The 23,897-nt window shown below is 41.6% G+C and overlaps 1 protein-coding gene across 1 annotated transcript in view; it reads left to right on the forward strand.

Annotated features, from left to right (window-relative positions):
* Nucleotides 1-23,897, forward strand: part of RASGRF2 (Ras protein specific guanine nucleotide releasing factor 2) — a 241,503-nt gene that overhangs the window by 189,878 nt on the left and 27,728 nt on the right. The window contains exon 19 of the mRNA XM_007179765.2: nt 18,246-18,358. Coding sequence (XP_007179827.2) covers nt 18,246-18,358 — 113 coding nt within the window. The remainder of the gene's footprint in view (nt 1-18,245; nt 18,359-23,897) is intronic.

A 23,897-nucleotide genomic window follows, 5' to 3' on the forward strand; every position in this document is an offset into this window, starting at 1 on the left:
GCTTGGCTTGAGCCCAGGTCTGTCCATTCCAAAGCCAGAGTGCTTTTAATTACACCTCATGGCCTGGATCCAAAGTTTAGACTTCAGGTTTTACTTGCCAGTTGGTAAACAACACTTACAAGAGAAGTTGCTATTTGACTATTTTGGGAAAGTAAGTGCTTTCCTTTTAATTCTCTCTTCTGAATTTTGTAGAGCAGTAAGGGCACAGCACCATTATAGAGTTTCATATGGTAATGGATTTTGAACAAAACCTTTATTTATCCAGCTGGCATTACAAGTAAAATGTAATTAAATTCAATTTTAATTACTTTTTATTTTAAATGTAATTAAAATTAAAATGTACTCTTTCTCCAAATTCATTACGTTTCCTATGTGACCATTATAGAGACCAGACCAGTCATAATGTCTTAATGGAGAGAGGAATCAATTTAGTGGGTTGTTACCAAGAGCAGGTCAAGGCAGGCTCTTGGTAATGGATTAGTAAACAGTTCCAGTGGACAGAGCTGGTTCAGCTCACAGTCCTAGAGGCCCCATTGTGTGCCCAGCGTCTCCTCTCACCACTGTGGCACAGACCTAGCCAGGTGAGTTAGAGGAGGTGGGAGCGTGGCCCCTGACTTGAGGGACCCTAAGCAGGGTGACCACCACGGTGTTTAAAGAAGGATTAACAGCACAGCTTGATGCCTTTATTCAGGTTTTTTTTTTTTAACATCTTTATTGGAGTATAATTGCTTTACAGTGGTGTGTTAGTTTCTGCTTTATAACAAAGTGAATCAGTTATACATATACATATGTTCCCATATCTCTTCCCTCTTGCATCTCCCTCCCTCCCACCCTCCCTATCCCACCCCTCTAGGTGGTCACAAGGCACCGAGCTGATCTCCCTGTGCTATGCGGCTGCTTCCCACTAGCTATTTATTTTACGTTTGGTAGTGTATATATGTCAGGTTTATCTAAAGGTCTCTACTCTTCCAAAGGCAACGTCCAGCTGTGAGATGAGACTGCTGGTCAGAAAACTTGGGCTATAATCTGACTCTGCCCGTTAACCCTCATCTTTGTTGTCTTTGGTTTTCACATCACACATGAAGGGCTGGGACAAGAGGGGTTTTGTTATCTGATTCATTCAGTACCAGTTGAGTCCATTTTAAGGAAGAATGTAGCATTATTGTGGCTACCTGAAGTAGTAGCTTTTAAAAAAATGAGTAGGGAGTTGTCCTCATTTCACAAAGCAATGCAGCATGCTAACAATTGCATTTTTTCTCACATGGTAGACTAAGTAGGGACACCATTGCAATTTGTAGAAAACAGAAAAGCAACAGTGACACAAGATGTAAATTTGTCTCCAAATGATCTAGAAAATCGAGTCTCCTACAAAGTATTGGATATCATGCATTTATTTCTCATTTCTCATCAAAGGTAACTAATATCGGCAGATGCTACCCTGAACTTATTTCAGGAGAAATAAAGAGTTGCAGAAGTATGGGTGTTGGTTCTTCAGAGATATAAAATTTCCCTAGGATGTCTCCTTCAACTCTCCCCATCCCCCCAAAGGTAGTGCTAGAATGCCACTTCTCCTGGAAACTTCTAGCCTTTTCTTTAGTATTTGGTAAGGCTAAAATGTTTCCTTTTTTTCCTGATTCTAAACTTTTTCATCTGTGAACATACTCTGCCCTAATTGCTCCTCATTTTGTTGTGCTTTTTCACTCAGTTTTTTCCTTGCATGTTGAAAGTGCAGCCACAAGGCCGAGCTGAGTTTCTCCCGTGTGCCCTGTCTATGGACCAGCAGGAGAAGCGGCAGCCCAGAGTCGGGAGGACCTGTGGTTTCCTTCCAGCTCCGCCACTGTATCTTCCCTGGGGCCCTGAGCTGGTTACTCAGTCTCTCTGGGCGCTCATTTCCCCCTCTAAAAAAGAGAACAATCATCCCTGTTTTACCTCACCTAAGGAAGTGGTGAGAATTAAAGGTGACGTTGGATTAAGAAGCATGAAGGACGTAAAGTACAGCATAGGTGCCTATGACTATACCCCTTCCAGCTGAGGCCAGGAGAGATATGCACTTCCTCTCCCTCCAACCAGCCTGGAAGCTCCGTCCAGACAGGGATCTTTGTATCTCCTTTCACCGGCTCCGCAATGCTGAGTACATGGTAGAGGCCCAGTAATAGTTGTTGAGTTTATATTTTAATGTTGCTGTTGTTCATTCTCTCCAGGAAGTCATTTCCTAGCCTTTAAAGTTTCCAAAGTCAGCCAAGACAGAGAATACAACCACTAGTGGACCAGAAATCAGGGCTGTGTGTAGAGAGAATCTGAGTAAAGGAAGTGTTTTCACTAGGTGTCCACACCCTTCTTAAGGGTGTCCTGCCGGACAACCTTACGTGTCAGTCACACAATTCCAAGGTGTCTGCGTATTTCAGGACTGTAGAGCTTTTTTTAAAAAAATTTTTTTAATTGAAGTATAGTTGATGTACAATATTTTATAAGTTACAGGTGTACAATATAGTGAGTCACAAGTTTTAAAGGCTATACTCTATAGCTAGTATAAAATATTGGCTATATGCCCCATGTTGTACAATATATCCTTATAGCATATTTTATACACAGTAGTTTGTACCTCTTAGCCCCTTACCCCTATATTGCCCCCCCTCCTTCCCTCTCCCCACTGGTAACTACTGGGGTATTCTCTATATCTGTGAGTCTGCTTCTTTTGTGTTGTATTCATTAGTTGTTGTATTTTTTAGTTTCCACATATAAGTGATATCATACAGTATTTGTCTTTCTCTGTCTGACTTATTTCACTTAGTCTAATACCCTCCAAGTCCATCCATGTTGCTACAAATGGCAAAATTTCATTCTTTTTTATGGCTAATATTCCATTGTATATATGTGTGTGTGTGTGTGTATATCTCACATCTTCTTTATCCATTCATCTGTTGATGGACATTAAGTTGCTTCCATATCTTGGCAATTGCAAATAATGCCGCTATGAACATTGGGGTGCGTGTATATTTTTGAATTAGCGTTTCTGCTTGTGTCCTCTGTGCACAGCCAGGGAGGGACTTGGAGGCTGGCTATAAACAGCTCAGATCTACACTCGAGTCTCCGTGGAAGGTCTCGTTTGTTTAATCTATAGCAATTTTGATTTTCCTGAGTTGTCTTATTGATCAACTAATTCTGAAAAAATACTCTGTCCACTTGTTTGTGGGATTTTACAGACCACGGAATGGCACTGATAAAGGAGCCTGCAGCTGTGTCCGCAGGTTACGACTTGCTTCATCAGACAAGGGGTACCATCTGAATGACAAATGGCTGAGAATGAAACCGTCATTTATTTTTCTTAATTGTAGGCTAGAGGGAATTAGCCTACATGTTTTAAAAGTGTAAGGTCAGACAGAAATGGCCTACTTACATAAAAATCTTCTTCCCAAAGGAGTTTATGGAGGGAGTATTGTTACTCCCTTTTCAGTTTTCTCACCTCCTTCATTCATTTACTAATAAGAACTGAGCCCAAGCGTGTGCCAAACACTGGGGTAGATGTGAGCATGAGCAAAATCCAGACATTGACGGAGTCGGGGTAGCAGGCCTTACGTCTCCAGCAGAGTGGTCTCCAAAAATCCCACAAGTGCCACAAAAGGGGGAGCTAGCCACTGTCCCATCCACCACATCCAGTAGGAACCAGCCCAGGCTCCACCTGCTCCAGAACGTCAGGTTACCTTCTTTCCCTGGAAGGTCAGAAGTGATAGCAAGAAAGCAGAGGGGAGGTTGTGGAGAGAGAAGAAGGGGCCTCCCATGTGGGCTTCTAGGCTTGAGGCAGGCCAGGCAGAGACAGGAGGGAAATGGCTTATTCTGGACTGAAATGGAACTTCGATTAATATATTGGATTGGACATTTTGATTGAAGAGATTGTTCTTGTAAGTAAAGCTTCTGGATGACTTTAGTGCCTGCCCTAAAGGGTGGAGAAGGATGGCCTACAGAGCGATTTAATGAGATCTATGAAAAATAGTACCACCGCCTGATTATTTCATTATTGTTCATGGTACAGGAAGTGTAGGTCGCCTTGGCAAGAGTAATTTCACAGACTTTATCAAAATAACTCAACTCTTATGTTTCTAACTCACTTCAGTCCTCTTACCTTCATTGTATGATGGATCCAGAGCATATTTAGCTGCTGATGAAGAGCTCCTTAGTTTATATGCTTTTTTGCATTTTACTGAGATATTACATACTTCAAATAAAGGGCACTGAACATGGGTATAACTCAATGACTTTTTACCTATGAACACACCTGTACAACTCCCACCCTGAGCAAGAAATGGAACATTTCTGGCACTGGAGAGGCCCCTCCCAGTCAAATGTCCCTCTTCCTGGGCATTGCTCAGTTTTCTGTTACTTTTACTATTGTTCTTACTGATATTATATACTTGTTATATATCAGGATTAAGCCCTTTATCTGCCAATTACATTCATTTCCCCCAGTTTGTTCTTTTTAAAAAAAAAATTGTATAGTTGATTTACAATGTTGTGTTAATTTCTGCTGTACAGCAAAGTGATTCAGTTATACGTATATTGAGTTGGCCATAAAGTTCATTTGGGTTTTTCTGTAACTTTTTGGCCAACCCAATATATACATTCTTTTTTATGTTCTTTTCCATTATGGTTTATCACAGGATATTAAATATAGTTCCCTGTGCTATACAGTAGGACCTTGTTGTTTACCCATTCTATATATAATAGTTTGCATCTGCTAACCCCAAATTCCCAATCCATTCCTCTCCCACCTCCCCTCCCTCTTGGCAACCACAAATTTGTTCTCTATGTCTGTGAATCTGTTTCTGTTTTGTAGATAGGTTCATTTGTGTCACATTTTAGATTCCACGTATAAATGATAACATATGGCATTTGTCTTTCTCTTTCTGACTTACTTCACTTAGTATGATAATCTCTAGGTTCATCCATGTTGCTGCAAATGGCATTATTTCATTCTTTTTTATGGCTGAGTAATATTCCGTTGTGTGTGTGTGTGTGTGTGTGTGTGTGTGTATACATATATATATATATATACCACATCTTCTTCATTCATAAATGTCCATCATAAATGTTGATGGACATTTAGGTTGCTTCCATGTCTTGGCTATTATGAATAGTGCTTCTATTAACATAGGGATGCATGTATCATTTAGAATTATAATTTTGTCCAGGTATATGCCCAGGAGTGGGATTGCTGGATCATTCGGCAACTCTATTTTTAGTTTTTTGAGGAACCTCCATACTGTTTTCCACAGTGGCTGTACCAACTTACATTCCCACTAACAGTGTAGGAGGGTTCCCTTTTCTCCCTCTCCAGCATTTGTTATTTGTAGACTTTTCAATGATAACCATTCTGACAGGTGTGAGGTGGTACCTCATTGTAGTTTTGACTTGCATTTCTCTAATAATTAGTGATTTTGAGCATCTTTTCATGTGCCTATTGACCATCTGTATGTCTTCTTTGGAGAAATGTCTATTTAGGTCTTCTACCAGTTTTTCAATTGGGTTGTTTTTTTGTTGTTGAGTTGTATGAGCTGTTTGCATATTTTGGAAATTAAGCCCTTGTCAGTCACATCATTTGCAAATATTTTCTACCAGTCTGTAGGTTGTCTTTTCCTTTTGCTTATGGTTTCCTTTACTGTGCAAAATCTTGTAAGTTTGATTAGGTCCCATTTGTTTATTTTTGCTTTTATTTCTATTACCTCCCCCAGTTTGTTCTTTTACTTTTAACATTGTGTATGATACTTTTAAAATTTATATTCATAAGGGTGTAAGTATGTATACATTTATAAGAGGGTTTTATATATACTTTATCATAGAAATATATATACACATATACACATACTCACACAGACCCTATTAGTCTTTTAATTAAAAAATATATTCTATAATGCTATTTGTGTGCTACTGTATATTAGCTGCATGGTAGGGTATAAAAATAGGTCAACTGAAAAGGAAGCAGTTATGAGGTGACAGTTGTCACTTTATAGTCATTCTTACTTGTATCCTTTACAAACTAGATTAACTACCATACGTGTATCAAGGAAAGGACAAAGAAAGAACAAACCTAGTAAATTTTTATCATCTGCAACTGATTGTCAGAGTGAGAGAGTGCTTAGGGAAAACAACAGCTTTCAAAAATTCTAATATGAAGCCTATTGTATTTGAGTAGCCCAAAATAATCTTTTAAATGGAAAATAAATATTATTATATAACCTGAAAAAATATATTCTATAACACTTTCTGAACACAATTAACAAATAAATGTAGTTTGGGGTATAAGACAGGAATTAGCAGCCCTCACAGCCCCACTCCGTAGTCACTCAGAGCAGCAGAGGTGAAAGTTCTTATACGCCTCCAAAAATCCTAGTAGGAGCTGAACCCAGGCCGTCTGTCCATGTTCCGTGGATCCCGAGCAGAGGGGCCTTCAGGATCTTGTTGGAAAAGCAGGACGATGTGGGTAAGAGCACAGGCTTCAGAGTCAAAGTTGCCTGGATTGAAACCCTGCCTTATCATGTGTCAGCTGTGTGCCTGAGCAAACTGTTTCGCTCCCCCAGGCCTCCATTTCTTCTTCTATGAAGTGGGGATGGTACTACTTACTCCTCCTTGTGACTGTGAGGGGTTACGGAAGGTAACTCCTGTTAGAGTAACTGTTCTAGATGGATCCTCAGAACACTGCGGATGGCTGCTCTCGGTAGAGCCCTGTGAGGGTGCATCTGGGCTGAACCCAGGCTTTCAGACAAAATGCCATTACCCCTATTTGACCAGTGAAGCCGTTAGGTCTCAGGGAGTTTCGATCAGCACTGCCCAGTGAACTTTCTATAGCGGTGGAAATGTTCTACGTGCATAGCATCCAGAATAGTAGCCTCTGGCCCTGTGTGACTAGTGGCTACAGAATAACAAACACAGTTCCAGGCCACTCAGAAGTTCAGCAGTGAGCCAGACCCAGCTCTGACGTCTGGCTCAGAATTCTTTCCACGCTCCCCTGCAGTGCCCCCTTCCTTGGAAGCAGGAACCTGATGGGTGGTCCCCGCTATGGCCCCAGTGAGCCTGCTGAAGGGGGACACACCCATACTGGGCTTATGTAGACAAAAGCAAAACCTTTATGTAACATTGGTGTTGGGGTTATAAATCTGACAGAGGAGATGATGGCTTTTTCCCAGTAAGGAAGCACAATGAGCATCCTTAGGTTTGGTTTGGGCCTGCAGCCCCAGGCCAGCGGTACAGTGGGAACATGCCCTGTTGACTTACTGAGGCAGAAAAGTGGGTGCTGCTGTGATGGCCAGTGCTTAGTGTGTTCAAAGACCTCAGGGATCAGGGTGTCCTAAAATGGGAGTTTATCATTTCATCTCTTCTGTTTCTTATTTTGACAGATGACAGGGGGCCCTTTAAAATTTTTTAATTTGTTGACGTTGCTTAGTAAAACGCAAAATCCAGCCTCAGATTAAAGCACTAAGTTCAGATTTATCCTTTGCTGCAAATCTGAAACGGAGGTTGGACCAGGACAAGCACAGTACAGACTTTTGTTGTGGGCGGGAGAATGAAATGCATAAAAAAGAACCAGCTACTGAACAGGCAGCTCCCATCGCCTCGACGGACAGCTCTCCGCCTGCTTCCGGCCCTGTCCTCTCCTCGGGCTCAGCCCCCTCCTTGTCTATACCCGCTCCTACGAGTCTGCCGTGGAGGACTTGCCCTGTCCGCATGCACTGCCCAGTGTCTGCTCCTGGGCCGCCTTCTTTCCACTCACAAGGCAGCCTTCAGAGTAGGGTTGCCTGATCTTGGAGCTTTCTCAGGAGAAAGAGTGCTTCCCTGTCCACAGTGCTCTCTGCCACACGTGGGTGCTTCCTGACCTCACTCTCCTGAAGATGCCCAGGACTTTACAAACGCCCCGTTCCCGAATCCTCACCACAGCTGGATGAGATTTCCCCGTGTCCACTCCCAGGGGAGATGTACCCCTGGCACAAGCTGGGAGGAGGGGTGATGGGATTCCAGGCAAATGATCTCTGAGCCAGCCTGAGGTTTGAGATTGTCTTAGTTACAATATGGGACCTACCATCTTTTACGGGAAATTGAAAACCTAATCCCCCACCTAGAAGGCAGTTTCCTCTCCGACGATGCATTCTGAATGACAGACTCCCAGTGTTTTCAAAACATTCTTTAACAATACTGTATTGTTAAGCAGTTTTCAAATACTAAGTCCTTTACTCCTTACTCCAGCCTTTTGAGAGAGGGAATGTATAATCCCAGCTTTGTAGATGGGGAAATTGAAGGCTGGAGATGAAACAGTTTGCCCAAGATGATGCAGGTGGCAAGTGGCAGAACCAGGTTTCGCACCCGGGCTGCTGGCTGCCCAGCTCAGGCTCCTAACCAACCATCTCACAGCCTCCCCATCTCGCCGGCCAACGCTTGGGATGCAGACCACTCAAAAGTGTAAAGTAAAAAGCCACTTCTGACTCAAAACAGTGAGCGTATTATATGTTAGCACTGACACTGCTTCCTCTAAGTCTTCTCTTAGAAAAGTTACTTTCGTCCTAGACTCTGTGTCACTTAGACAAAGGATTTGTATTTGCTAAAGGTTGACGTGGCGCAGAGCCCTTTCTCCCTTCCAGAAACCACTGCAGTGCCTCCTGCATTTGGACAGTGATAGCAGGCTCCTGTGTACCAGTCTCCGCCGGTCACTGGCCAGGGCAGGAGTTGGGGCTGGTGCTGTCCACGGTCACAGGTCAGAAAACCCCCGCTATTCTCCAGGCCTCGGGACCCCAGACCCCACTATCCCAGGTGGATCGGGATGCAGCCCCACCGCTCAGGGGCCCCTAAGTACAAGGAGGCTTCTGGGCCTTCCCTTGCCAGTGGGTTCTGGGCGGGGGGGGGAGGGGGGTGCCGGGAACAAGAAGAGAGAATTCAGTCACAATGTGACATGCTGGCAGCTATGAAAAATTTATTTTTAATGATAAATTAGTCACCTACTGCTTCAACCTTGCAAATGCTTTTATAAAAATCACCAAATGGGAATATAATCTGTGGGCCACATACCTTTTATATTAGTCTCGTCCTTATTAATTGGTCCCCATTTGCTACTAGCTGGCCACACCGCCACCGTTGACCTCTGAATGCCTAAGCTATGAAATCTCAAACATCCACCAGGTACAAACCAGCGTTAGTTCACAAGCTCAGACTTCCCACGAAGGCAGCCAAAATGAAATAGGGAATGCTCTCTTTAGTTTAATTAGGACAGCAACCTAAAGTCCTTTTGGCTCCTCCTGATTTCCTGGACACATAGGCTGGTGCTTATTTTCACCTGTGTAGTATTTGATCCTGCTGGGTTTTGTTGTTGTTGTTTTTGACATTGTTCTCTCCTCCCCTCAGAATAGCATCACATTTCACTTTAATTTCTGGGTCAAAAAGGACTCACGTGAGCAGAGAAATCTGGAAACCTGAATTCTAGTCTGGATTCCAGTATGTGCTGACTGTAAATTTGTAAAATTGGCCTAATGATCTGTATGGGGTTCTTCTGCAGAAAAGAATGATTTGTCAAATTGCTCTAGAAAATATAAAATATAAGAAGCTATTATCTGATAAATATGGGTTCTCTTTATTTTTTTTTTAAATCTTGAAGACAGACCCTAACTCTTTTTCTCTGGTCCAAGCAAACAACCAAGTAAGAAGATCCTAGTTCCTTGAACTGCTTACCAGAGCTTTTTCTTATCTTTTATGCATCCCTATTGTTATCCTTTAAACTCTCCTTAAGCTTTCCATGCTTGTCTTTTAAAAAATGCTTGGCAAGACATTTACAACAGGATTTATTCAAGTCAGTGTGAAATAGAATTAAGAGTTTAAGAAACCCGTGTCTTAAATGGAACTTACTTTCAGTTTCCATTAGTTGCTGAGACAGAAATTTAGTTTTCCCTTTAGAACTAATGGGATTCTTTAACCTTTTGTGGATGGAGTTTATTGACAGAGAAAATGCGGAGAAGCACACATGGGATTTTATGTACTTTGATAGCTTCTTATCTCTGCTGTAAGAGTTTTCTGATGAAAGTGCCATAGGGGGGTCCTCATTTTTCCCAGTGTACATTCTGCATGCTCATAATCACTCTTGGACCTTGGAAGCATTTCTGGAGACCATGGCGTGCAGTTGAGTCCTCAGGACTAGCAACCCTCCATCACTTTAAGTCACCTTAGGACTCTGCTCCATTAAGGAGCCCGCTTAACGTTGGTACATCAAATTGTTCATTCAGGTCCAAGGTGTTGTCTCACCTGCTGCCATTTCCTTTGTGTTTCTCTCCACTCTGCTCCCAGTCTGTCACCAACCTATGTTTCATCTCCTGGTGTAAAGTTTCTCTCTGGATGGATGTCAAAGGTTCTAATTCTACCACATTCCTATGACTCTGAGTCTCTTCTCTGTGGGGAAAACCTACCAGCTGTTTATCAGTTTTTTCCCCTCTCATGAATCCAGGAAGGGAGAACAAAGCATAGCTTAGAGAACACATTCTAGCATTTTCCTAAGGCTCTTATTCGAGTTAAATTTTCTTGGCATGTGGCTTTAATTAACTAAGAAGGTTACAAAATCAGGCTTAAAACCAGGCCCTTCATGGACATATATACACTACCAAATGTAAAATCGATAGCTAGTGGGAAGCAGCCACATAGCACAGGGAGATCAGCTCCGTGCTTTGTGACCACCTAGAGGGGTGGGATAAGGGAGGGTGGGAGGGAGACGCAAGAGGGAGGATATATGGGGATATATGTATATGTATAGCTGATTCACTCTGTTATGAAGCAGAAACTAACACACCGTTGTAAAGCAATTATATTCCAATAAAGACGTTAAAAAAACAAACAAACAAAAAAACCCAGGCCCTTCCAAACTTTTCTTTCTCCCTCCAATCCTTGCCATTATCTTGAAAGCTACAATCCATATCAATTAACCACCTATCTAGAAACCAATGGAAAACACAGCATGTGGAAAAATTCTCTTTTTTTCTGATAAATGCTTTTTAAACAGACTGATTCTCTTTTGAACTTTAAAGATGTAAGCTTGGGAGCTATCTGATTTCAAGGTTGTAGGGCAATATTTAAAATTCTTATACACACAGCTCTTCAGGTCCAGAGGCTGAATTTTAGCAAGTCATTCACATGCAGAGTCATTTGTTAGAAAATGATCAAACAAATGATTTTCTGCATGGCTTTTTCCTTCTCGCTGAGTTGGTGTCATTCCTTGCCATTTGCCTCTTCCCAGTTATTTTTGTTCTGACATAGCTTCCACACTTTGCATTGTGCCTTCTCCTCGCGTAGCCTCCCACTTCACATCTGCTAAACTAATTTCCCAAACTGCCAGTTTAAGAAGAATTAGGTAGCTTATTACCACTTGTCTCGAAGTTAAGAACCCTTCCCAGGAACTTTTATCCATTCATCCAACAAATATTTGAAGGCCCACCAGGAGCACCCATGCTTACCAAATTTGGGGTTCAATTATATCTGGATTTTACTACCTTTTCCTGGTACATAATAAGCTCCTACATGACAGTCAGGCACACATTTCCTATCTTTCCTGTCCCTCTTTGAAGATTCTAAATCTTATGAGTAATTAAAAACTAGTAAGTGTTGAACAGGTATTGGAAAGTTTAGAATTACTATGGTATTGCTTTGTAGGGTTTCCTTCCAAACTTAATGCCCTTCCTTAAAATTTTCAGTTAGGCTGTTTTTTGTTTGTTTTTTTTTTAAACGATTTTTTTTGATGTGGACCATATTTTTTGAAAGTCTTTATTGATTTTGTTACAATATTGCTTCTGTTTTATGTTTTGGTTTTTTTGGCCACAAGGCATGTGGGATCTTATCTCCCCCACCAGGGATTGAACCCGCACCCCCTGCATTGGAAGGCAAAGTCTTAACCTCTGGACCGCCAGGGAAGTCCCAGGCTGTTCTTTTTATAGTGCAGACAAAACCAAATTTTATAGTGGTTAAAATATTTCTGTAGTTTGGTGATGAGAAATGCTGGAAAACTCTACCGTTCACTTTTCCAGTGAGAAACCCCAATTCAGAGTCAAGGTTGCCCAGAGGTGGTGAGAAGGCAGGCAAACCAGGGTGGTGGCAGGTAGACAAGGCCAGGCAGGTAATGGGCAGGGTCCCCCATACCAGCTTTCAGCCAGTACAATCCCCCCTGGGATCAGGTGTCAACATTAAAGTTCTAAAGGAAGTTTCCCCTCCCCAGAAGAGCTGAAAACCACACTGTTTTATAGGCTTGTTATTATTATTATTTTTTTAAAATTGAAGGCAAGCTTTTTTTTTTTAATTTAATTAATTTATTTATTTATGGCTATGTTGGGTCCTCGTTTCTGTGCGAGGGCTTTCTCTAGTTGTGGCAAGCGGGGGCCACTCTTCATCGCGGTGCGCGGGCCTCTCACTACCGCGGCCTGTCTTGTTGCGGAGCACAGGCTCCAGACGCGCAGGCTCAGTAACTGTGGCTCACGGGCCCAGCTGCTCCGCGGCACATGGGATCTTCCCAGACCAGGGCTCGAACCCGTGTCCCCTGCATTGGCAGGCAGACTCTCAACCACTGCGCCACCAGGGGAGCTCGAGGCTTGTTATTTTTAGGTTCATTAACATCCAGGGGAGATCGTAGATTTGTGTAGATTTGGGAAGATTGGTCAGCATCTTTGCCTTAGTTTCCCATTTGACAAAATGGCCCGGATCTAACCTAAATCTACACCACAATTTCAATTAAAATTTTCATCTTCTGTAGTCAAGAAGGCAGGAAACAGAAGGCTGCTTTTCCTTTTCTTGAAAATCATTAAGTCAAACCTTAGACTCTTATTTTTGAGCCTAACACATCCTAAGCCCCTTCTTAATGAGTCTTTCAGTTTAGGTATTAAAATTTATGGGGTTTTACTCCACTCTGCAGTATTTCCACTTTCCTTTTAAAAACTCTGGCCACTGTTAGGAATACACTGTACTGATTACAGTGAGAAAATTACTCTCATAATTCTCTTTACCCTCAAACTGTGTTTATTGAATCAGCCTTTCCCAATGTCCTAGAGTTCCCTTGGCCATATGTAGTATATTATAATTATTACCCTGCTCTCCTGAAAGAATGAAGGTAATTTCCAAGGTGTCTAAACTATCAACAGGGGTTAGTTTTAAAGTGCTAGAGAATCTGATTTATTGCCTCACAGATGATTTTTCTGTTCTATAGTCTAGTCTTATTCATACAAACCTCAGTCTCAAGATCTGTGTCTCAAATGGTTGTTAGTATAGGTGGGAGATAGTTCCAGGCTCAGCACGGTAACCAGCTACTGTTCGGATGTGTCTTTCAGCCCAAGCCACCAGTGCTTCTTCACTGATAACCACTGTTTCTGGAGAGTCCTTACGTAGCAGTTAAAAACTCAGGCTTCAGCTGACACTGCCCAGGTTTGTGTCCTGGGTCTGCCACTTGCTACCTGTGCGACTTTGGACAAGATACTTAGATTCTCTGTACTTTGGCTCCCTCATATGTGAAATGGGAATAATAATGATTGTAACTGTGTTGCTATTGAGGGTTGAATTAGATAATAGGGTGGTTAGAATATCATCTAGCCTGTGGCAAACTCTCACTAAGTCTCAGTTATGATAATTACCTCAGGAGTTGTTCACTAACCTAGAGAAAATATTGACTCTCCTAATCATTTTTGAATGTGTTTGAGTAGAGTCTATAAAATCTTGGTAAAATATCCTTATGTCCCAATAGCTTACCTCTCCAGGAGGATTCTCGCATCATCGGTTGGTAACTTTTTGTTCCTAAGCGTTTGCTGTGTGCCACATTCCACTCTTGGACACTCTGCTTAAGCTGTCACCTCTTTACAGGGGGTTTCCAGACCTGCCCCTCTCCTAAGACTCAGTCAGGCACCAGAGTCTCACCTGCTTTTAGATGCTCCCCTCTTTTTTTTTTTTTTTTTTTAATAAATTTATTTTTGGCTGCGTTGGGTATTCGTTGCTGCACGCGGGCTTTCTCTAGTTGTGGTGAGCGGGGGCTACTCTTTGTTGCGGTGCACAGGCTTCTTATTGTGGTGGCTTCTCTTGTTGAGGAGCACGGGCTCTAGGCGCACGGGCTTCAGTAGTTGTGGCATGCAGTCTCAGTAGTTGTGGCTCGCAGGCTCTAGAGCGCAGGCTCAGTAGTTGTGGCGCACAGGCTTAGTTGCTCCGTGGCATGTGGGATCTTCCCGGACCAGGGATCGAACCCGTGTCCCCTGCATTGGCAGGTGGATTCTTAACCATTGTGCCACCAGGGAAGCCCGGGATGCCCCCCTCTTAAAGCCCCTCTCCCTGGATTTCATTAGTTAGTATCTCCTCCATTCGCCCAGCCTTCTGTTGGCTGTTCTGTGTCTCCCCCAGAGCCCTAGGTATTGAGGTGCTCAGTAATTGCTGAAAGAACACGAGCTATAGTCTCCTATTTAGAGACTGAAATGTAAAAGTCTCACATTTTCTGGGCTCTGCCTCTGAAAACAGGGTGGTTTCTTTTTTCCAGTCTTCAGCCTCCTCAGCCCTGCTTGATGAATTGGAAAACGAAAACTAACCTAAGTAAGCTGTTGCTGGGATAACTGCAGGCCCTCTTGGGTGCCGCGGGGTTCACTCATCTTACCCCGAAGCTCCCTGGCTCCGGCCCGGCTCGCTCTACACCGCCCGCGGGTCCGGGAAAGGCGCTGCGGACTCCCGACGAGCCAGGCGACCCAGGAGCGCCACCTTGTGGGCACCTTGCTTGCTGACTTTGCCAAGGAGCCGGTGTTCCTCCACCACCCAGTATTCTGGTTTCCCATTTCAGGACCTGGGGAAATGTAGCCAAAAATGAGATTCTAGATAATTACAAAATGGCGGTCAGGCAGACGTATTGTGAATAATCTACCTCTGGGTTTAAATAGGGCAAGTGCCTTTTAGCTAATTGAGATTTCTTTTCATTGAGTAGTAGGTACTATGTTTTTAACAGGGATTTTTGAACGGCCAATTCTGGATTTTACATGCACTGGTGAAAAAAGAAAAATTTACGTTCTAAGTTGTACATCACAGGATTCATATTGTTATCAGTTTCTGAGTTGTTTTTTGCATGAATTTTTTTTAATGGCAAAGTTTTGTTACTCAAAGTGTGACCAGTAAAACCCAGGAGCTCGTTAGAAAATTACAGTCTCGGTCCCCATTCCAGACCTGGTGCACCGGAATCTGCGGTGATTCGTGGGCACGTGACAGTTTGCGAAGCGCGGGTGGAAGTAAGGTGGAAGATCTGTGCTCTTGTCCCCGCGCGGCCGCGTCCTTGTGTGCCTCATCTCACCCCACGTGATCACATTCTGTCAGCCTCAGCCGCCTGGGTGTGAAACTGGATCTTGGTTCCCGCCTTACCTGCCCCTGGGTCGGCTGAGGAAGAGCTGAAATCATATACAGAAGGTGACTTCGAACGTGATAAAAGCCTGTGCAAGTGTAAAGGAAAATTTTGAGTGAGAATTCTTACATTTCATACTCAGCCATCATTAGCTAATCTACTTCATATTAGCTACATCCTCAGCAAAGCGAGTATTCACCTGTAACCGTTTGTTGTGCTTCAGATAGTGTCTGGGCAGATTTCACCAAGTTTGCAGAGGTCTCTCTTAGGCTAGTCTTCCCAGAGCTCAGAATAATCAAATTACATTCTGTTTTCTTTAACAAGACCTTTCACAGAATTTGCCTTCCTGGGGTCTCAGAAGCATTCCTCCTGTTGAGCCCAGGTTGGGACACAGTAGGTGCTTGGGGATGCTTGTTGATTAAACCACTAATTAGCCCTCAACAAGGTCCAAACACTGGCTTGATGTCCTTCACACTAATCCATTTATGATAATCAGATTATTTGCGTCATTGAGAGATTCAGCATAGCTACAGGACTCAATCATCTCAATAATAAATATCAATTATTCATTAAGCAAAGACTCCTGGTGGCTGAGAAATCCTTTGGTAGTGCATGAAGATTGAAGTAGGTGAGATCATTAATTGTTTATAAACATCATTCCCATTACCTTTGAAATTGGGGGGTGGGGACAAAGGAAAAGAGCGGCAGCAAGGTATTACTCTCTCCTCCTCGCATACATTTTAAAAGAAAAGCAATAACCAAGAAGCTGTTGGACAATAAGTAGGTGAAATTTTAGGAAAATATATCAGCTGAAGGTGTTGCCTGGGGCCCTAGTGGCTCCTGTTCTCGAAGAAATGGTACTGATTGTCAAACAGTGAAAGTGAAATATTGAGAAAAATGAATGACACTGTTCTCCACCAACCTGAGGCTCACAAATATTCAGTTCAAGTTAAGTTAGACTTTTGCATTGTCTACAATTTGTGGAATTATGGACTTTATGCTCCTAATTTACTAAATATAGTAAAAGTATGCTGTTTTCTTTTTATTGGATCCATTGCAATTAGCAATATTCTCTCTAATCATTTAAAAGAATTCAGAATGTCAGTGCTTCAAAATTAGTTGTCCTAAAGTTAAAATGTACTTATAATAGGTAACTTTATATAGGAGGGAAAATAAACCCTCATGCCTGCATGTACAAAGATCGTCTGTCAGAGTTAGATCTTGAAAGCAAGTCATGGCAGCATTCAATTCACCTCTGAATACCTGACAATCCCAGGATGCTGCTAGTATGCTGTTGGTATTTTATGAGAATGCATGTAATAAAAGAACTACAAGTTTACCTTTTCATTAACTTTTTACTTTGAAAATTTTCAAATCAAGAGAAAATGTCAGAATTAAACAAAGTGCATGGATACGTATCTGGAATCACTAATAGTTCACATGTTTACCACATGTGTGTTCTCCCTCCCTCTCCTTTTCTCTCTCACATTCTCTCTCTCCTCCCCTCACCCCAACAAAGAACAAGGACCTGCTCTGAAACAGCCTCGGCAAAATGATCAAATTCAGGACCATTTAACATGGATAGGATGCTCTCAACTAGTACATAGTTCTGACTCAGTTTTTGCTGGTTGTCCCAGTAATGCCCTGTGTAGCAGTTCCCCCTCGATCCCGGATCTAATCCAGGCTCACCTGTTGCATTTAGCTCTGGTTCCTTTGGTGTCCTTTAAACTGGACCAGTTTCTCAGTTTCTCTTTGTCTTTGATGACATTAACATTTTTGGAGTGTGCAGGCCAGTGCTTCCTCGCAATGCAGGTGAGAGATTATGCGGCAAAAATACTAAGTGATGATTCTTCACGGAACATTACACTAGTTGGTCCATGATGTTGGTTTGCTCCATTACTGGTGATGGCAACTCTGATCACTTGGTTCAGGTAGCATCTGTCAGATTCTTCCTTTGTAATTAATAAATAATCTCTAATGGTAGCATTGTTGGGGGGAGTACTCTGACACTATTAATTCTGTTTCCCCATAAATTTCAGCATCTATTCATGATCCTTACCTGATCAGTTATTACTGCTTTAGTCAAAAATGGTGATTTTCTAACTCTTATATTCCTTTGCATTTATTGGAAGTCCAATGTAAAGAATAGTTTTCTCTTCTGCCCTCTTTATGTATTTCTCTATTTATGTATTTGTTTGTGGGCATCAGTAGGGACTTGCAGGTGGTTTTGATTCAGGTGGTTATTACTTATTACTCTCATTAATCATTTTGGTGTTCATATGGTCCCAACTTTGCTGGGTGGGTACCCTTTCAACCTCACTCCTGTGTTTGTTTGACATGGCCCCATTGGTGTGTATCATTTATTCTTTAGCATACCTGTACTGAAGTTCTTCATTCAAGTCACTGCCCAAATGACAGATTTTATTCTTGCAAAAATCTTTTTTTTACCTATTGCTATGCCCCAGTTACTGATCTTACTCACGGACCAATGGGAAACCTGACAATTAAATCAGCCCTTATAGTACAGTAAGTTATGATAGGTTGTACCATGGGAACACCAAGGAAAAGCTCTTTATCCCACTCGGTCAACTTAAGAAGACTCCTGGGAGAAAGTGTATCACCTCCTAGAGCTGAGAGATGAATAGAAATAAACCTGGGGGGAGGCAGTGATCCAGGCTAAGGGGCACACATGTCTCTTTGAGGAATTCCTATCCCCCAGGGAGCCTAGTGGCAGGGCCCCATCCCAAACCAACTAAGTCAGAATCTCTGGAGGGGGAAGGGTCTAGGGCCCATACATTTTAATTTCCATAAATTTGTCACGAGGAATGGTGTCATGGAGCTAAACCCTTCAAAACTAAAATTTAAAAAGATCCATTTCATCTTATAGGATTTTGAACTCAACAACGAACTAAAGATGAACGTCCTAAACTTGCTAGAAGAAGTTTTGCGAGACCCAGATCTTCTCCCCCAAGAACGGAAAGCCACAGCGAATATCCTGAGGTAAAGGCAATTGTAGGTGCCTATTAATCAGACTGGTTGATTTGTGCTGTGTTCATAGAAAATAAGATCTTGTCAAACCAGAAGGATGTATATTAGACTCCTGAGGGGCAGCAGGGATTCTGTCCTCACTGGGAAAGCTGCCTCGGGAAGACTTCAGACTGGGTGACATAACTTGTGTGCAGTACAATCGCTCCTGTTTGTGTGGGCAGATGGTGGTTTACTGTAGAACCAAAAGCCTGAAGATCCTCTCCTGCAGGTCCAGCAGGCATTGCAGAGGTGTTTTTTCCTCATGTGGGTTCTAAGTGTCTATTACAAGCTCATGTTTATGAGCGGGGTTGTAGTGTTTCTGTGGGAGTCTTGTGCACCTGGCTTGTGGATATGCCGCCATAGAGCAGCTATGTGTTTTCTTCAGCTTGTTTCACTGGTCCTGGACCAATTTTACCATCAGCTTCCTAGGTGGGGATTTCCACATCAGGTAGGTTGTATAAATTTGGACCCCACACTTCAGTGTGACAAAGTCTTGTACTTCAGGTTTCCCACTAGAGGCTGCTTGTGTCTGTCATTACACCAAGCATCCAAGCAGGTAACAAACTTTCTTATAGCTTCTTGAACAGATGGGTGGATTTTTTCCAGTCCACTCTACATGAAGAGGGCAGCCATCCATGTCTCTGTGTGGACATTTCAGTTACAGCTTTCCACCTCACTATATGTCTGTCCCTGCTCGGGGTGGAAAGCCCAGCCCCTATCTGCCAGGGCCTGGTACTCCTTCACCGTTCTGATTTCTACTTCCCTCTTCATTCGCAACCTCTGGAAAGACCCCTTCCTTTCTTCTATGCTCAACTCTACTGTTGTTTCTTCGCTATCCAGAATGATTGTGTGTAGAGGGGAGTCCAATTTAGCTCAATCCACCATGCCTTTGGAGGCCCCTCCCTGATGCAGCAATGCCAGATTCTGGTCTGTACCATTTTAGCAATTGGCCTACAAGTCATTCTTAGTCCCATTAGCTCAAGATCCCATAGCCAGACCCTTCTTTGGTCTGTGGGCTATTACGGGTTGAATTGTGTCCCCCTCAAAAGTATGTTGAGGTCCTAACCCTCACTACCTGAGAATATGACCTTATGTGGAAATAGGGCTATTGCAGATGTACTTAGTTAAGGTGAGGTCATACTGGAGGCAGGCAGGCACCTAATCCAATATGAGTGGTGTCCTTATAAGAAGATGCCCGTGGGAAGACAGAGGGAGACACAGAGAGAAGACCATGTGAAGATGGAGCAGAGATTGGAGTGATGCAGCTGCAAGCCAAGGAATGCCAATAATTGGCTGGCAAACCACCAAAAGCTGGGAAAAGGCAAGGAAGGATTCCTCTACAGGTTTCAGAGAGAGCATGGCCCTGCGGACACCTTGACTTTGGACTTCAAGCCTCTAGAACTCTAAGACAATGAATTTCTGTTGTTTCAAGCCACCTAGTTTGTTGTACTTGTTTAGGACAACCCTAGGAAACTATTAAGAGCCTTGTCACTTTTTCCATCCTATGAAACATCTAAGTGAGCTTAGGGACTCAGTTACTATGTTTATTTTCAGATTTTAAAATTCTAAATACATCTTCAGATAAAGCCTGATATCGGTGGATGAGTGGTCATATCTGTGAGTGACTGCTGTTCCTCTTTTCTCCATGTGAACAGTTGATTATCCTCCTTGTATTTAAAACATTGATAATTAAAAGCTAGGTTCTGGAAGTGTGTGCCCCTAGGAACGTCTGACTAAATAGCTGGCAGGGAAATGGGGGTGGGGTGGGGCTCAGACTGGGAAAGGCTGTCAGGATTGGCCAGTTTGAGGCCCTCATGTTGCCTGTCCCGTCACAGCACCCATGCCAGATATCACCAATCAATCCTGAGTGCTTTCTTCCTGCACTCGCAGGTGAGCTCAGAACTCAGCCAATTGGCACTACTACTTCAGATGAAACTTACTTACCATCTCAGGTCTTTATTATTGATCAGGCTTAAGATGCACAAATTCTTTTTGCTGAGTAAGTGACCTGAGAATTAGAAGTGTAAGACTGATAAGGAATGGAAATTTTAGTAGATGGTACAGCCTGGGAGTGTAACACCTAGCAGAGTCTGATTCTAACTTTTGCAGGATGTCACAGGTTTAAATCTTTGCTCAGCCACTAATAGCTGTCAAGTTTCTTAATCAATCTCAACCTCATTTTCCTCGTTTATAAAGTGGAGCTATCAATACCTTCCTCATTGGGTTGTTGTGAAAATCACATGATGTAATATGTGTAAAGAGGTTAACACAATGCCTGAAACATAATTAGTACTCATATTACTGCTACAGGTGTTGTTATTATTATTATTAGAAAGCACTGACAGTAGCTCTTGGGAAAAGTAGTTTCTGCCATCAAGCCAATACAGCCCAAGTAAAACCAGGCTACATCTTTGTCAAACTCAACTTTCCTTAGGCTTCATTACCTTGTCTATAGAAAAGACATGATAATAACTTTAAAAACCTATAATGGATTATAATCTGGAAAAATATTGAATCATTATGCTGTACACCTGAAACTAACACAATATTGTAAATCAACTACACTTCAATTTAAAAAAACTAATTTAGTATTGCACAACAATATTAAATAAATAAATAAACAAGTGAATGCAATTTAAAAAATCATTCAAATATATACTTTAATCTGAGTCCAAACCACTGGACTAACAGAGAACCTCAGACCCCAGGGACTATTCATCAGAGTGAGGTCTCACAGAGGTTCTCATCTCAACACCAAGACCCAGCTCTACCCAATAGCCTATAAACTCCAGTCTTGGAAGCCTCAGGCCAAACAACCAGTAAGACAGGAACACAATCCAACTCATAAAAAAAAGAAAAAAAAGAGACAGCAAAAAAATATGTCACAGATGAAGGAACAAGATAAAAACCTACAAGACCAAATAAATGAAGAGGAAATAGGCAATCTACCTGAAAAAGAATTCAGAGTAATGATCGTAAAGATGATCCAGAATTTTGGAAATAGAATGGAAGCACGGATTGAGAAAATGCAAGAAATGTTTAACAAAGATCTAGAAGAACTAAAGAACAAACAAACAGAGATGAACAACACAATAACTGAAATGAAAAATAGACTAGAAGGAATCAATAACAGAATAACTGAGGCAGAAGAATGAATGAGTGAGCTGAAAGACAAAATGGTGGAAATAACTGCCAAGGAGCAGGATAAAGAAAAAAGAATGAAAAGAATTGAAGACAATCTCAGAGACCTCTGGGACAACACTAAACGCACCAACATTCAAATTATAGGGGTCCCAGAAGAAGAAGAGAAAAAAAAAGGGGCTGAGAAAATATTTGAAGAGATTATAGTTGAAAACTTCCCTAACATGGGAAAGGAAATAGTCACCCAAGTCCAGTAAGCAAAGAGAGTCCCATACAGGATAAACCCTAGGAATAACACACCAAGACACATATTAATCAAACTAACAAAAATTAAATTCAAAGGAAAAATATTAAAAGCAGCAAGGGAAAAACAAAAAATAACATACAAAGGAATCCCCATAAGGTTATCAGCTGATTTTTCAGTGGAAACTCTGCAGGCCAGAAGGGAGTGGCAGGATATACTTAAAGTGATGAAACAGAAAAACCTACAACCAAGATTACTCTACCCAGCAAAGATCTCATTCAGATTTGATGGAGAAGTCAAAAGCTTTTCAGACAAGCAAAAACTAAGAGAATTCAGCACCACCAAACCAGCTTTACAACAAATGCTAAAGAAACTTCTGTAAGCGGGGAACACAAGAGAAGAAAAAGACTCACAAAAACAAACGCTAAACAATTAAGAAAATGGTAATAGGAACATATATATCGATAATAACCTTGCATGTGAATGGATTAAATGCCCCAACCAAAAGACACAGACTGGCTGAATGGATACAAAAACAAGACCCACATATATGCTGTCTACAAGAGACCCACTTCAGACCTAGGGACACATACAGACTGAAAGTGAAGGGATGGAAAAAGAAATTCCATGCAAATGGAAATCAAAAGAAAGCTGGAGTAGCAATACTTGTATCAGATAAAATAGACTTTAAAATAAAGACTGCTACAAGAGATAAGGAGGGACACTACATAATGATCAAAGGATCAATCCAAAAGAAGATATAACAATTATAAATGTTTATGCACCCAGCATAGGAGCACCTAAATACCTAAGGCAAATGCTACCAACCATGAAAGGAGAAATTGACAGTAACACAATAATAGTAGGAGACTTTAACACCCCACTTACACCAATGGACAGATCATCCAAACAGAAAATAGAAAAGGAAACACAAGCTTTAAATGACACAATAAAACAGATAGATCTAATTGATATTTATAGAACATTTCCACCCAAAAGTGGCAGAATACACTTTCTTCTCAAGTGCCACGGAACATTCTCCAGGATAGATCACATATTGGGACAAATCAACCTCAGTAAATTTAAGAAAATTGAAATCCTATCAAGCATCTTTTCTGACAACAATGCTGTGGGATTGGAAATCAATTACAGGAAAAAAACTGTAAAAAACACAAATACATTGAGGCTAAACAGTGTGCTACTAAATAACCAAGAGATCACTGAGGAAATCAAGGAAGAAATAAAAAAATACAGAGAAACAAATGACAACAAAAACACAATGACCCAAAACCTATGAGATGCAGCAAAAGCAGTTCTAAGAGGGAAATTTATAGCAATTCAATCTCCCCTCAAGAAAAAAGAAAAATCTCAAATAAACAATCTAACCCTACACTTAAAACAATAGAGAAAGAAGAACAAAGAAAACCCAAAGTCAGTAGAAAGAAAGAAATCACAAAGATCAAAGCAGAAATAAATGAAATAGAAACAAAGAAAACAATACCAAAGATCAGTAGAACTAAAAGCTGGTTCTTTGAGAAGATAAACAAAATTGATAAACCCTTAGCCAGACTCATCAAGAAAAAAAGGGAGAGGATGCAAATCAATAAAATTAGAAATGAAAAAGGAGAAATCACAACTGACACTGCAGAAATACAAAGGGTTATAAGAGACTACTACAAACAACTATGTGCCAATAAAATGGACAACCATGAAGAAATGGACAAGTTCTTGGAAAGGTACAATTTTCCAAGACTGAACCAGGAAGAATTAGAAAATATAAACAGACCTATCTCAAGTAATAAAATTGAAACCGTAATTAAAAATCTTCCAACAAACAAAAGTCCAGGACCAGATGGCTTCACAGGCAAATTCTATCAAACATTTAGAGAAGAGCTAACACCCTTCCTTCTCAAACTCTTCCAAAAAATTGCAGAGGGAGAAACACTCCCAAATTCATTCTACAAAGCCACCATCACCCTGATACCAAAACCAGAAAAGATATCACAAAAAAAGAAAATTATAGACCAATATCACTGATGAACATAGATGCAAAAATCCTGAACAAAATACTAGCAAACAGAATCCAACAACACATTAAAAGGATCATACACCATGATCAAGTGGGAT

The sequence above is a fragment of the Balaenoptera acutorostrata genome, chromosome 2, assembly GCF_949987535.1.
Source record: "Balaenoptera acutorostrata chromosome 2, mBalAcu1.1, whole genome shotgun sequence".
Classification (NCBI taxonomy): Eukaryota; Metazoa; Chordata; class Mammalia; order Artiodactyla; family Balaenopteridae; genus Balaenoptera; species Balaenoptera acutorostrata.